This window comes from Ranitomeya variabilis, chromosome 4 (genome assembly GCF_051348905.1).
Source record: "Ranitomeya variabilis isolate aRanVar5 chromosome 4, aRanVar5.hap1, whole genome shotgun sequence".
NCBI lineage: Eukaryota > Metazoa > Chordata > Amphibia > Anura > Dendrobatidae > Ranitomeya > Ranitomeya variabilis.
The window spans coordinates 240,035,303-240,050,090 of record NC_135235.1 but is presented as its reverse complement, the minus strand read 5'-3'; the positions used below and the strand labels follow the sequence as shown (position 1 = coordinate 240,050,090).

At 51.5% G+C, this 14,788-nt stretch overlaps 2 protein-coding genes across 2 annotated transcripts in view; both read left to right on the top strand.

Moving 5' to 3' along the window:
* The first annotated feature begins 5,845 nt into the window (after positions 1–5,845).
* Positions 5,846–12,002, top strand: DDOST (dolichyl-diphosphooligosaccharide--protein glycosyltransferase non-catalytic subunit). Its single transcript, XM_077260434.1, has 11 exons — positions 5,846–6,154; positions 8,435–8,545; positions 8,667–8,753; positions 8,863–8,966; positions 9,050–9,144; positions 9,217–9,310; positions 9,401–9,549; positions 9,642–9,789; positions 9,932–10,052; positions 10,138–10,244; positions 11,605–12,002. Exons 1-11 carry the CDS (start codon positions 6,004–6,006, stop codon positions 11,752–11,754), a joined length of 1,317 nt encoding a protein of 438 aa, XP_077116549.1. The 5' UTR covers positions 5,846–6,003; the 3' UTR covers positions 11,755–12,002.
* Positions 12,003–12,968: 966 nt separating this feature from the next.
* The window catches only part of DDI2 (DDI proteasomal shuttling factor 2), a 48,783-nt gene continuing 46,963 nt past the window's right edge, over positions 12,969–14,788 (top strand). The window contains exon 1 of the mRNA XM_077260433.1: positions 12,969–13,233. Coding sequence (XP_077116548.1) covers positions 13,096–13,233 — 138 coding nt within the window. The 5' untranslated portion in view covers positions 12,969–13,095. The remainder of the gene's footprint in view (positions 13,234–14,788) is intronic.

Here is a 14,788-nt window from a genome sequence, read left to right as displayed (position 1 = left end):
TTCCGATCTCAATTCCAGCCAATTTTGCATTGAAAAGTCAAATGGCGCTCCTTCCCTTCCGAGCTCTGCCATGCGCCCAAACAGTGGTTTATCCCCATATATGAAGTATCAGCGTACTCAGGACAAATTGCACAACAACTTTTGGCATCCAATTTATCCTGCTACCCTTGGGAAAATAAAAAATTTGGGGCAAAAAGATCATTTTTTGTGAAAATTAATATTAATTTTTTTTTACGGCTCTACATTATAAACTTCTGTGAAGCACTTGGAGGTTCAAAGTGCTCACCACACATCTAGATAAGTTCCTTAGGGGGTCTTCTTTCCAAAATGGTGTCACTTGTGGGGGTTTCCACTGTTTAGGCACGTCAGGGGCTCTCCAAACACGACATGGGTTCCGATCTCAATTCCAGCCAATTTTGCATTGAAAAGTCAAATGGCGCTCCTTCCCTTCCGAGCTCTGCCATGTGCCCAATCAATGGTTTACCCCAACATGTGGGGTATCGGCGTACTCAGGACAAATTGTACAACAACTTTTTTGGTCCAATTTCTCTTGTTACCCTTGGTAAAATAAAACAAATTGGATCTGAAGTAAAAATTTTGTGAAAAAAAAGTTAAATGTTCAATTTTTTTTAAACATTCCAAAAATTCCTGTGAAGCACCTGAAGGGTTAATAAACTTTTTGAATGTGGTTTAGAGTACCTTGAGGGGTGCAGTTTTTAGAATGGTGTCACTTTTGGACATTTTCTGTCATATAGACCCCTCAAAGTCACTTCAAGTGTGAGGTGGTCCGTAAAAAAAATGGTTTTGCAAATTTTGTTGCAAAAATGAGAAATCGCTGGTCAACTTTTAACCCTTATAACTCCCTAACAAAAAAAAATTATGTTTCCAAAATTGTGCTGATGTAAAGCAGACATGTGGGAAATGTTGTTTATTAACTATATTATGTGATATAACTCTCTAATTTAAGGGCATAAAAACGAAAAATTTAAAAATTGCTAAATTTTCATAATTTTCGACAAATTTCTGTTTTTTTCACAAATAAATGCAAGTCATATCGAAGAAGTTTTACCACTATCATAAAGTACAATATGTCACGAGAAAACAATCTCAGAATCACCAGGATCCGTTGAAGCGTTTCAGAGTTATGACCTCATAAAGTGACAGTGGTCAGAATTGTAAAAATTGGCCGTGTCACTTAGGTGAAAACAGGCTTTGGGGTGAAGGGGTTAAGGCCTTTGGGAGCAATCGTATCCAGCTTAAAAATCCACCTGGCCTCCCTCTGGGCCAATAGTCTTTTCCAATTGCCCCCTCTTGGTCCAATAAATACCCGATCAATACCTTTGACACGCAATCCCGTAGGGTCACAGCCATGGAAGTCCTTGAAGTGCCTAGGGATAGGTTTAAGTTTTTTGGTATCAACTTCAGAGGCAGCCCCCTCTATGTCAAGAGCGTGTTCTCGTACTCTCCTACGAAGTTCCCGTGTGGTCATCCCAATATATATGAGACCACATGGGCAGGTGGCATGGTAAACCACAGCTCTAGTAGTACATGTGATAGTGTGCGTAATCTGATACGTTTTGTCTCCTTTGGAGTCAAGGAAATCAGTGGCTGTTTGGATGTTACAACATGCAACACACTTACCACAACTAGTACAACCCCATTTTGGTCCCTTAGTGCCAAAGATATAATTAGGCCCAGGTCCCCTGTGGTAGCTATGTACCAATTGATCTCGTAGGTTGGGTGACCGTCTATACGTGATAGAAGGACTAGGTCCAATGAATTTGGCAATGGTTTTATCCATTTGGAGTACCGACCAGTATTTGGTGATGACTTTCCCAATGTCTTCACTCCTGGAATTAAAATCCAGGATACAACGTACCTGGTCAGTGTCCTTATTCTTTTTTTGTTTTTGTAAAAGGGCACTCCTCTGACTGTAATGGGCTTTTTTGTAGGATCGACAGATAGTCTTTTTTCCATAACCGCGATCCCTGAAGCGTATACACAAATCCTGGGCCTGTTTCTCAAAGAGGTCATCATTGGAGCATATTCTTCTGGCACGTAAAAATTGTCCAGTTGGGATATTCCTAATCAAGTGACGTGGATGCTGTGAAGATGAATGTAGCAAGGAATTAACTGAGGTTTCTTTGCGGAACAAGTCAGTATGAATTGTACCATCCTCATCCACAGTAATTGAAACATCCAAAAAATCAATTTTCCTAGTTTCATATTTATAGGTCAATTTAATGTTCTTTTCATTTGAATTCAAATTGCCCATAAAAAGTTTAAGATCCTCCTGTGTCCCCTGCCATACCATGATCACGTCATCAATATATCTCCACCATGAGACTACTTTCAGACTCAGAGGATGTGGATTAGTCTGAAAGACATCCCGCTCCCATAATCCCAAAAATAAATTTGCATAAGAGGGCGCACAAGACGCCCCCATTGCAGTGCCCTGTAACTGAAGAAAAAAAGAATCCCGAAACATAAAAAAATTGTGTGTAAGAACAAAATCCAAAGCATGAACCAAAAAATTACAAAAATCATAATCCAAACCACTATTATTTTTTTCCTGTTCTAGTCTCTTTTTGGGGTTTCTTATATGGTATTCATTTGCAAATGCTTAGTATCCACAGTTAGTCATTGCACCCCCATGTCTGCTTCATGTAACCTGTTCTACTGCTAGGATTCTTATAGGCTAATATGACTGCGGTGGTCATCTGAACAAGACGCAACATCATCGGGGGCCATAGCGACAACAACTACCAGAGAAATAACAGTCTGCAGTAAGAACCCGGACACCCCATCCTCCAGTATACAGACGCCGGGCCAGATCTCCACCCCCTCCCGCGGTATTCACACAGACACGTTCCCCCTCTTGAGTGGGGAATGAGCGGCCCCTCACAGACACGTGCCCCTCAAGAGGAGCGGGGAATGAGCGGCTCCTCACAGACACGTGCCCCCTCATCAGGAGCGGGGAATGAGAGGCCCCTCACAGACAAGTGCCCCCTAATCAGGAGCGGGGAATGAGAGGCCCCTCAGACACGTGCCCCCTCATCAGGAGCGGGGAGTGAGAGGCCCCTCACAGACATGTGCCCCCTCATCAGGAGCAGGGAATGAGAGGCCCCTCAGACACGTGCCCCCTCATCAGGAGCGGGGAATGAGCGGCTCCTCACAGACACGTGCCCCCTCATCAGGAGCGGGGAATGAGAGGCCCCTCACAGACAAGTGCCCCCTAATCAGGAGCGGGGAATGAGAGGCCCCTAACAGACATGTGCCCCCTCATCAGGAGCGGGGAATGAGAGGCCCCTCACAGACAAGTGCCCCCTAATCAGGAGCGGGGAATGAGAGGCCCCTAACAGACATGTGCCCCCTCATCAGGAGCGGGGAATGAGAGGCCCCTCACAGACATGTGCCCCCTCATCAGGAGCGGGGAATGAGAGGCCCCTCAGACATTTGCCCCCTCATCAGGAGCGGGGAATGAGCGGCCCCTCACAGACGTGCCCCCTCATCAGGAGCGGGGGATGAGCGGCTCCTCACAGACACGTGCCCCCTCATCAGGAGCAGGGAATGAGAGGCCCCTCACAGACACGTGCCCCCTCATCAGGAGCCGGCCCCACTGCTGGGGGGTTGCAGTGTCCGCCGTGCTGGGGGCTGTAGCATTCGCCGTGCTGGGGGTTGTAGTGCACACCACGGCTGTGTGACCGCAGCTTTGCTTCCATCTTACACTATGGCGGTCCGTACACTGACGGCAGATGTCACCATCGCCCTCTGTGTCCCTGTCTTCTCATAGATTGTATCTGGTGACCAGTGGGGCCCTCACTCCTCCTGTATCTGGTGATTTATGTGATTATTGTTATGCTGTATTGTCTGGACAATAGTTTAGAGGGACGCGGCACTCAAGGATTGTGGTGCTGTTGGTGCCCAAGTCAGGTATCCAACCCGTCAATATAAAATGGAACAAACTTGGCACTCGGTACTTAAAAAGCAGAAGTTCCTTTTATTAAGCATCAAAAAAAAATGTTCTGAACGTTTCCGGTCCGGCATGGGACCTTCATCAGATCAATTCTAACCATGAGCTGAATGCGAAGGAACGACCTTATACGCAAAGGTGCAGCAGGGCACGGAGCCTGGTATGGTAGGTAGAACCGCGGTCCGTGGAGCAGAGCCGTGGGATGGAGCAGAGCCGTGGGAGGGCAGAGCTGGCTGTGGTAGGTAGAAGCTGAACAGCTGCTTGGTACCGCGTGGCACATACAGCGCATGGGGTAGAGGCAACAACGCTGCAATGGAGGAGCGCTGAGAACCGTGGAGCAGAGTTGTGGGAGTGGGCCCTCCCATGGCTCTGCTCCCTCCAGCGGCTCCACGGAGCACGGTATACACCTAGTATATATTGTGGTGAAATATGTGTATATATATATATATATATATATATATATATATATATATATATATATATATGTGTGTGTAGTGACATATGTCTAGGGTTATATGTGTGACTAGTGATAATGTAACATCTGTCCTGAAGGCAAGTTGCACCTAGGTGTTAACAGGTACTTCCTTGGGATTAGTAGACATTGTGTCTCCCTATCTCACCAGGACGTCTGGCTAAGGCCAAGAACAAAGGAACACTTGACACCTCTGAGGTCTTGGAGGGGAGATGCTAAATTGCGGCCTAAAGTAATCTACCCCTGAGAACCTCTCCACAAGAGAGAATAATATATTCATTGGGGGCGCAGCCGTGGCCCAATCAAACAGGCAGCAGTTATGATATTGGCCTGAGGGGCCGGTCTAGAAACCTGACCTCAGACCAAAGTTATAAAGTTAGGCTGCAGACAGAGAATTGTGTTCACATGTTGGGGGCAGCCTGAGTAGCTTGTGTGATCTAATCTACATTCGTCCTACCCCAGGGAGCAGAAAGCAACTACCAGTTAGATAATTTCTGTAAGTTTCTCCTGTTTATTTTGATACTGTTTTGCATAAGTTGTATGTCTTTTTATTATCATATTTTTATACCTTTTTCTTACTGTAAGCATTGAACCTTTTGTTATTAAAGTATAAAACTTTAACAAGTTGAACCTTGAATGTTCTAAAGAATCCATAGCCTAAAGGTGTGTGAGCCTTATGAGTGATAGACATATTTTTATTAGTATTATTAATAGTCCGGGACTCATCGCCCGTGTATTTGATGAGTGGTGGCAGCGCGTATGAGCGGGTGTGTGGCCTGGGTCGGTGTGTGATTTATGCTCCCATTACAGCATAGGACAGAGGTAGAATGCTGGATTGAGAGTGGGGAGATAGATTAACCCTTGCAGGCACAACCCCCAGTCACGTGTGAGAGCAGGCACGTGACGAATAAGTGACACCACGAAGTAGGGATCCGTGACATATATATACCTACCACAGCCGGCTCAGGGCCTACTATTGCGTATAAGGCCGCTCCGCCACATACAGCTCATGGTTAGAATTGATCTGATGAAGGTCCCAAAAGTTAATAATAATGGGACCTCTGCTTTTCAAGTACCGAGCGCCAAGTTTGTTCCATTTGATATTGTCTGGACAAGTAGACTCTATAATGTACAGTGCTGCGGAATATGCCGGCGCTACAGAAATAACATTAATATTATCTCCTTGCCTTGTTACACCTGCATTCACCTGCTGGGGGCAATGAACGCTGGCTGAGATTTGTGGTTCCTCTGAGGCCTGGAGAGACGCAAACGGCCTCATCCCGTTTCAATCACCTCAAATTTCCAGCGCTTTTCAAATCCATCACGTGACTTACGTCTCGATCACTGATTAGTTTAGAGCAAACCTGATTCTTTACACATGCGCACACCTAACCAAGTCTAAGACCCGGAAATGGACTTCCTCTCTGCCCGAAAAAAAGATGGCGGCTGTAACAGGAGGGCGTCGGTCACGTGACGGCGAGTTGACAGTGGTGGCGCGGTGTGATTGGGCAGCTACTCTGCACTTCCGGTGACGTGGAGGAGGCTCTTAGGACCAGGAATGATGGCTGCTCCCTTGTGTTCCGCGCTGCCGCTTCTGGCCGCTCTTCTGGTGCTGAGTCCCAGGGCTTCTGCCGCACCCCGCACCCTGGTCCTGCTGGAGAACATCAACCTGCGGGAGACGCACTCCCTGTTCTTCCGCAGTCTGAGCGGTGAGAGCCATTGTACTGTGTGCAGCTGAGGGGCCGTGTCACTGTGTCAGCAGCGGCGGGGCTGGAGGCGACTGTGCCAGCGACAGGAAGGGATGGATGCTGACAGGGCGGCGGTCCGACATCACTGCCCCTGTCCTCGGGTTACAGGGCTCTGCTGTACTGTGCTGCTCGTTACCCAGGTAACTGACCGCCTCTGCACAGTGTCAGCAGTGGCCGAGGAGCGCAGGGCTCTCCTGTACTGTACTGCTCGTTACCCAGGTAACAGGCTGCCTCTGCAGAGTGTCAGCAGTGGTTGAGGAGTGCAGGGCTCTCCTGTACTGTACTGCTCGTTACCCAGGTAACAGGCTGCCTCTGCAGAGTGTCAGCAGTGGTTGAGGAGTGCAGGGCTCTCCTGTACTGTACTGCTCGTTACCCAGGTAACCGGCCGCCTCTGCAGAGTGTCAGCAGTGGTTGAGGAGTGCAGGGCTCTCCTGTACTGTACTGCTCGTTACCCAGGTAACCGGCTGCCTCTGCAGAGTGTCAGCAGTGGTTGAGGAGCGCAGGGCTCTCCTGTACTGTACTGCTCGTTACCCAGGTAACCGGCCGCCTCTGCAGAGTGTCAGCAGTGGCCGAGGAGCGCAGGGCTCTCCTGTACTGTACTGCTCGTTACCCAGGTAACCGGCTGCCTCTGCAGAGTGTCAGCAGTGGTTGAGGAGCGCAGGGCTCTCCTGTACTGTACTGCTCGTTACCCAGGTAACCGGCCGCCTCTGCAGAGTGTCAGCAGTGGTTGAGGAGCGCAGGGCTCTCCTGTACTGTACTGCTCGTTACCCAGGTAACCGGCCGCCTCTGCATAGTGTCAGCAGTGGCCCGCAGGGCTCTCCTGTACTGTACTGCTCGTTACCCAGGTAACCGGCCGCCTCTGCAGAGTGTCAGCAGTGGCCGAGGAGCGCAGGGCTCTCCTGTACTGTACTGCTCGTTACCCAGGTAACCGGCCGCCTCTGCAGAGTGTCAGCAGTGGTTGAGGAGCGCAGGGCTCTCCTGTACTGTACTGCTCTTTACCCAGGTAACCGGCCGCCTCTGAAGAGTGTCAGCAAATACACACAACCCCGTTAACTGCTATTTTTATAGGTGTCCACTCGTGACACATCCTCAGACATGGGGGGGATTATGTAGAAGGTGGGGGTCTCGCCTCTTCTGCCTGCCGTGTCCACATCCTCAGACATGGGGGGGATTATGTGGAAGGTGGGGGGTCTCACCTCTCCAGGCTGCCGTGTCCACATCCTCAGACATGGGGGGATTATGTAGAAGATGTGGGTCTCGCCTCTCCTGCCGGCCGTGTCCACATCCTCAGACATGGGGGGATTATGCAGAAGCTGGGGGTCTCGCCTCTCCAGCCTGCCGTGTCCACATCCTCAGACATGGGGGGATTATGTAGAAGATGTGGGTCTCGCCTCTCCTGCCTGCCGTGTCCACATCCTCAGACATGGGGGGATTATGCAGAAGCTGGGGGTCTCGCCTCTCCAGCCTGCTGTGTCCACATCCTCAGACATGGGGGGGATTATGTAGAAGGTGGGGGTCTCGCCTCTCCCGGCTGCCGTGTCCACATCATCAGACATGGGGAGGGGGGGGGGTTTGTAGAAGGTGGGGGTCTCTCCTCACCAGCCTGCTGTGTCCACATCCTCAGACATGGGGGGGATTATGTAGAAGGTGGGGGTCTCGCCTCTCCAGCCTGCCGTGTCCACATCCTCAGACATGGGGGGTTATGTAGAAGGTGGGGGTCTCGCCTCTCCAGCTTGCTGTGTCCACATCCTCAGACATGGGGGGTTATGTAGAATGTGGGGGTCTCGCCTCTCCAGCCTGCTGTGTCCACATCCTCAGACATGGGGGGATTATGTAGAAGGTGGGGGTCTCGCCTCTCCAGCCTGCCGTGTCCACAGCATCAGACATGGGGGGTTATGTAGAAGGTGGGGGTCTCGCCTCCAGCCTGCTGTGTCCACATCCTCAGACATGGGGGGGTTATGTAGAAGGTGGGGGTCTCGCCTCTCCAGCCTGCTGTGTCCACATCCTCAGACATGGGGGGGATTATGTAGAAGGTGGGGGTCTCGCCTCTCCAGCCTGCCGTGTCCATATCATCAGACATGGGGGGGATTATGTAGAAAGTGGGGGTCTCGCCTCTCCAGCCTGCCGTGTCCACATCCTCAGACATGGGGGGTATTATGTATAAGGTGGGGGTCTCGCCTCTCCAGGCTCTTGTGTTGCTCTTATCGCTCCTTGTGCCAGTCATTGTCCTCTCGGTTACAGATCGCGGTTTCGACCTTTCCTTTAAGACGGCGGACGACCCCAGCCTGTCCCTGATAAAGTACGGAGAGTTCCTCTACGACAACCTCATCATCTTCTCTCCATCTGTGGAAGGTTTGTGGAGCCCCTGACATCCCGGGGGGCCGTCCTGGGTCACTGCTACCTCTGGGGCCCCGGAATCCCAGGTGCTCGGTCCTGCGCCGGCTGTCATGTCTTCTGTTGCTTTTTCCTTCAGATTTTGGGGGGAACATCAATGTGGAGACTATCAGCTCGTTCATAGATGGCGGTGGCAGCGTGCTGGTGGCGGCTGGCTCTGACATAGGTGAGATGTGGCCGGCGGCTCCTGGAGATCCTGATGAAGGACACCGCCCCATCGCAGCGGCGCTCCTCCTTTCTGCTCTCAAGTCTTGTTCTTGTGTTTCTGCTGTCAGGGGATCCGCTCCGGGAGTTGGGCAGTGAATGTGGAATTGAGTTTGATGAAGAGAAGACGTCCGTCATCGACCACCACAACTACGATGTGTCCGATCCCGGCCAGGTGGGTGCCCGGGAGGGGGACCTGGGATCTCCGGGTCTCTGTGCCCCCGTCCTCTCTACACTGTCTGTTTATATTCCCTGCAGCACACAATGATTGTCGCCGACCCCGAAAACCTGCTGAAGGCTCCGACCATTGTGGGGAAAGCTGCCCTGAACCCCATCCTGTTCCGAGGCGTGGGGTAAGTGCCCGCTGTCCGCGGTCATGTGACGGGACCTGCATGTAATAACGGTGGTCCTGGTATTCTGTGCAGCATGGTGGCCGATCCGGACAACCCCCTGGTGCTGGACATCCTCACCGGATCCTCCACCTCCTACTCCTTCTTCCCTGATAAGCCCATCACCCAGGTGAGTCGGATGCACGGGGCTGACGGGTCTGGGGGGCCGGCAGGTCTGTGCTCCGCTCCCCAGGCTCACGGCCCGCTTTGTGTCGCACAGTACCCTCATGCAGTTGGGAAGAACACACTCCTGATTGCAGGGCTGCAGGCCCGGAACAACGCCCGCGTGGTCTTCAGCGGCTCGCTGGATTTCTTCAGTGACGCCTTCTTTAATTCTGCCGTGCAGAAAGCCACTCCCGGCTCCCCCAGGTGCGCCCCGCCATCCTGCACGCCCGTGTTACAGCAGCTGACCGTGACAGCACCGCTTATTCACCTGAACGTTCTGCTCTCTCTGGATTCAGATTTGCAAAGACAGGGAACTATGAGCTGGCGGTCGCCCTGTCGCAGTGGGTGTTCAAGGAGGAGGGCGTGCTGCGGGTGGGTGCCGTGTCTCACCACCGCGTGGGGGAAGCCCAGCCGCCCAGCGCCTACACCATCACTGACCTCGTGGTAAGGATCCTGCTCAGCTGCCCACACCCTGCTATTGTCTACTGTTATCAGCCCTGGCCCAACTGCTTCCTATAGGAGTGGCTGTTTTCAGGGGTCTGTGTGAGACTCCTGCACCCGGTCCTGACCCCATCTCTCTCCGCAGGAGTACAGCGTCGTCATCGAGAAGCTGTCACACGGGAAGTGGATTCCTTTTGATGGAGACGACATTCAGCTGGAATTTGTCCGCATAGATCCATTTGTTCGTACCTTCCTGAAGAAGAATGGTGAGCTCGTTATCGGGCTCCCCGCTCGTTATCGGGCTCCCCACCGTGGTCACAACGCACATTTTACAATTTTTCTCTTATACAGGTGGGAAGTACAGCGTCCAGTTCAAGCTTCCAGATGTGTACGGCGTGTTCCAGTTCAAAGTAGATTATAACAGGCTGGGATATACTCACCTGTACTCCGCCACCCAGGTACCCGCAGAATAGTGAGCGCACTACTCAGGATCAGTATTATAATGTATGTACACAGTGACTGCACCAGCAGAATAGTGAGTGCAGCTCTGGGGTATAATACAGGATGTAACTCAGGATCAGTAATGTATGTACACAGTGACTGCACCAGCAGAATAGCGAGTGCAGCTCTGGGGTATATTACAGGATGTAACTCAGGATCAGTAATGTATGTACACAGTGACTGCACCAGCAGGATAGTGAGTGCAGCTTTGGGGTATAATACAGGATGTAACTCAGGATCAGCAGTAATGTAATGTATGTACACAGTGACTGCACCAGCAGAATAGTGAGTGCAGCTCTGGGGTATAATACAGGAGGTAACTCAGGATCAGTAATGTATGTACACAGTGACTGCACCAGCAGAATAGTGAGCACAGCTCTAGGGTATAATATAGGATGTAGCTCAGGATCAGTGATGTAATGTATGTACACAGTGACTTCACCAGCAGAATAGTGAGTGCAGCTCTGGGGTATAATACAGGATGTAACTCAGGATGAGTAATGTATGTACACAGTGACTGCACCAGCAGAATAGCGAGTGCAGCTCTGGGGTATAATACAGGATGTAACTCAGGATCAGTAATGTATGTATACAGTGACTGCAACAGCAGAATAGTGAGTGCAGCTCCGGGGTATAATACAGGATCTAACTCAGGATCAGTAATGTAATGTATGTACACAGTGACTGCACCAGAAAAATAGTGAGTGCAGCTCTGGGGTATACAGGAGGTAACTCAGGATCAGTAATGTATGTACACAGTGACTGCACCAGCAGAATAGTGAGCACAGCTCTAGGGTATAATATAGGATGTAGCTCAGGATCAGTGATGTAATGTATGTACACAGTGACTTCACCAGCAGAATAGTGAGTGCAGCTCTGGGGTATAATACAGGATGTAACTCAGGATGAGTAATGTATGTACACAGTGACTGCACCAGCAGAATAGCGAGTGCAGCTCTGGGGTATAATACAGGATGTAACTCAGGATCAGTAATGTATGTATACAGTGACTGCAACAGCAGAATAGTGAGTGCAGCTCCGGGGTATAATACAGGATCTAACTCAGGATCAGTAATGTAATGTATGTACACAGTGACTGCACCAGAAAAATAGTGAGTGCAGCTCTGGGGTATAATACAGGATGTAACTCAGGATCAGCAGTAATGTAATGTATGTACACAGTGACTGCACCAGCAGAATAGTGAGTGCAGCTCTGGGGTATAATACAGGAGGTAACTCAGGATCAGTAATGTATGTACACAGTGACTGCACCAGCAGAATAGTGAGTGCAGCGCTGACTCTGCTCTTGTACTGCAGGTGTCTGTCCGGCCGCTGCAGCACACACAGTATGAACGATTTATTCCCTCGGCCTTCCCATACTACGCCAGCGCTTTTTCCATGATGTTCGGCCTCTTCATCTTCAGCGTTGTTTTCTTGCACATGAAGGAGAAAGAGAAGGCAGACTGAAACCAATGGACTGAATTCCTCAGAACACAGATGTCGTCACTGGTCCCAGAAGGAGGAGGAGGGGGGGAGAAATCTTGGTTGTAAATTTTGAGGGTTTTTTTTTTTGTGTGGCAATTTTGTACATTTGATTCCTTTTGTGTTATTATCTGTGGCAGAGGAGTGAGGCTGGGACTCTGCGGGGGGTGAAGTTTTGGGCACATGAGGATTTTATTTGATTTCTTGGAACAATAAACGTGTCCTACTCCTCACCTCTGTGCCGCCGTGTGCTCCATCCGGTATTCCTGCCCCTTCTCCCTCCACCCAGTGCCCCCGTATTTCCTCATCACCCGCCCCGCAACTCTAACCCCCCCCCTGCAACTTCCCCCCCCCCCCTGCAACTCTAACCCCTCTTCCTCCCCCTCCCCTCTTCCTCCCCCTTCCCCCCCCTCTTCCCCCCCCCTTCCCCCCCCTTCCCCCCCTCTTCCTCCCCCTTCCCCCCCCTCTTCCTCCCCCTTCCCCCCCCTCTTCCTCCCCCTTTCCCTCCCCCTTTCCCCCCTCTTCCTCCCCCTTTCCCCCCCACCCTTCCCCTCCCCCCCTTTCCCCCCCACCCTTCCCCTCCCCCCCTTTCCCCCCCACCCTTCCCCTCCCCCTCCCCCCTTTCCTCCCACCCTTTCCCCCCCACCTTCCCCCCCACCTTCCCCTCCCACCCTTCCCCTTTCCCCCCCACCCTTTCCCCCCCACCCTTTCCCTTTCCCCCCCACCCTTCCCCTTTCCCCCCCACCCTTTCCCTTTCCCCCCCACCCTTCCCCTTTCCCCCCCACCCTTTCCCTTTCCCCCCCACCCTTCCCCTTTCCCCCCCACCCTTCCCCTTTCCCCCCCACCCTTCCCCTTTCCCCCCCACCCTTCCCGTCCCCCCACTTTCTTCCCCTCCCCCTTTCCCCCCCACCCTTCCCCTCCCCCCTTTCCCCCCCACCCTTCCCCTCCCCCCTTTCCCCCCCACCCTTCCCCTCCCCCCTTTCCCCCCCACCCTTCCCCCCTTTCCCCCCCACCCTTCCCCTCCCCCCACTCTCTTCCCCTCCCCCCCACTCCCCCTCTTGCTCTGATGTTATTACTCCCATCATGCTTTGCGCTGTGCGGCACTACAGTTCCCAGCGCGCCTGCGGCCCCAATAATAAGCGCAGCTTCCTACTGCCGCAGAGGATACTGGGAAATACAGCCGTAGCAGGACCGGGCGGAAGTGTTCTGAGTCACGTGACGGTCAGGTGATTCTCCTCGCCGGAAACTACGCCTGCGCTGTGAGCGGCGCTGTGGCCCCGCCCCCCGGTGTTGGTGCTCGGTGTGGGCGACAGCAGCGGAGCCGCCATGTTGATCACAGTGTACTGTGTCCGCCGCGACCTGTCGGAGATCACATTCTCCCTGGACGTGGACCAGGACTTCGAGCTGGAGAACTTCCGCGCCCTGTGTGAGCTGGAGAGCGGCGTCCCTGCCGCGGAGTCCCTGGTGAGGAGGACCGGAGGGTGCGGGGATACTGATATATACCGGAGGGTGCGGGGATACTGATATGTACCGGAGGGGGCGGGGATACTGATATATATACCGGAGGGGGCGGGGACACTGAAATATACCGGAGGGGGCGGGGACACTGAAATGTACCGGAGGGGGCGGGGATACTGATATGTACCGGAGGGGGCGGGGATACTGATATGTACCGGAGGGGGCGGGGATACTGATATGTACCGGAGGGGGCGGGGACGTGTATGTACGCGGTGTAGACCGGAGAAGGCGGGGACATGTATGTACGTGGTATAGACCGGAGGGGCAAGGATGTGTATGTACGCGTTATAGACCGGAGGGGGCGGAGACGTGTATGTACGCGATATAGACCGGAGGAGGCGGGGACGTGTATGTACGTGGTATAGACCGGAGGAGGCTTGGACGTGTATGTACGCGGTATAGACCGGAGGAGGCGGGGACGTGTATGTACGCGGTGTAGACCGGAGGTGGCATGGACGTGTATGTACGCGGTGTGGACCGGAGGGGGCGGGGACCAGGGCTGTGGAGTCGGTAAGCCACAGTTGCGACTCCGACTCCTGGATTTTATCTGGTTCCGACTCCGACTCCTTCATAAATGGCCAATTCGTAACAATAAATTTACTGTTGTAAAATATTAACATCGTGCTTATTCAGTTTCTCACCATCATATAAGTAATCAGACCACTTAGAGCAAAAACTATATTTATTAGAATACAATTAGAATATAGCAAATAACTTTTATAAACTTTTCTAAATTCTTGTAAGTAAATATGCAATAAACACTGTTATGCAGTATCACGGATCCCTACTCCGTGGTGTCACTAATTCGTCACGTGCCTGCTCTCACACGTGACTTGGGGTTGTGCCTGCAAGGGTTAATCTATCTCCCCACTCTCAGTCCAGCATTCAACCTCTGTCCTATGCTGTAATGGGAGCATAAATCACACACCGACCTAGGCCACACACCAGCTCATACGCGCTGCCACCACTCATCGAATACACGGGCGATGAGTCCCGGAAAATAATAATAATACTAATAAAAATATGTCTATCACTCACAAGGCTCACACACCTTTAGGCTATGGATTCCTTAGAACCTTCAAGGTTCAACTTGTTAAAGTTTTATACTTTAGTAACAAAAAGGTCAGTGCTTACAATAAGAAAAGGTATAAAAATATGATAATAAAAAGACATACAACTTATGCAAAACAGTATCAAAATAAACAGGAGAAACTTACAGAAGTTATCTAACTGGTAGTTGCTTCTGCTCCCTGAGGGTAGGATGAATGTAGATTGGATCACAACAGCTTCTCAGGCTGCCCTCACATGTGAACACAATTCTCTGTCTGCAGCCTAACTTTATAACTTTGGTCTGAGGTCAGGTTTCTAGACCGGCCCCTCAGGCCATGTGCACACGTTCAGTATTTTTCGCTATAAAAACGCGAAAAAAACGCTTAAATATGCCTCCTATTATTTACAGTGTATTCCGCATTTCTTGAGCAAATGTTGCATTTTTTTCCGC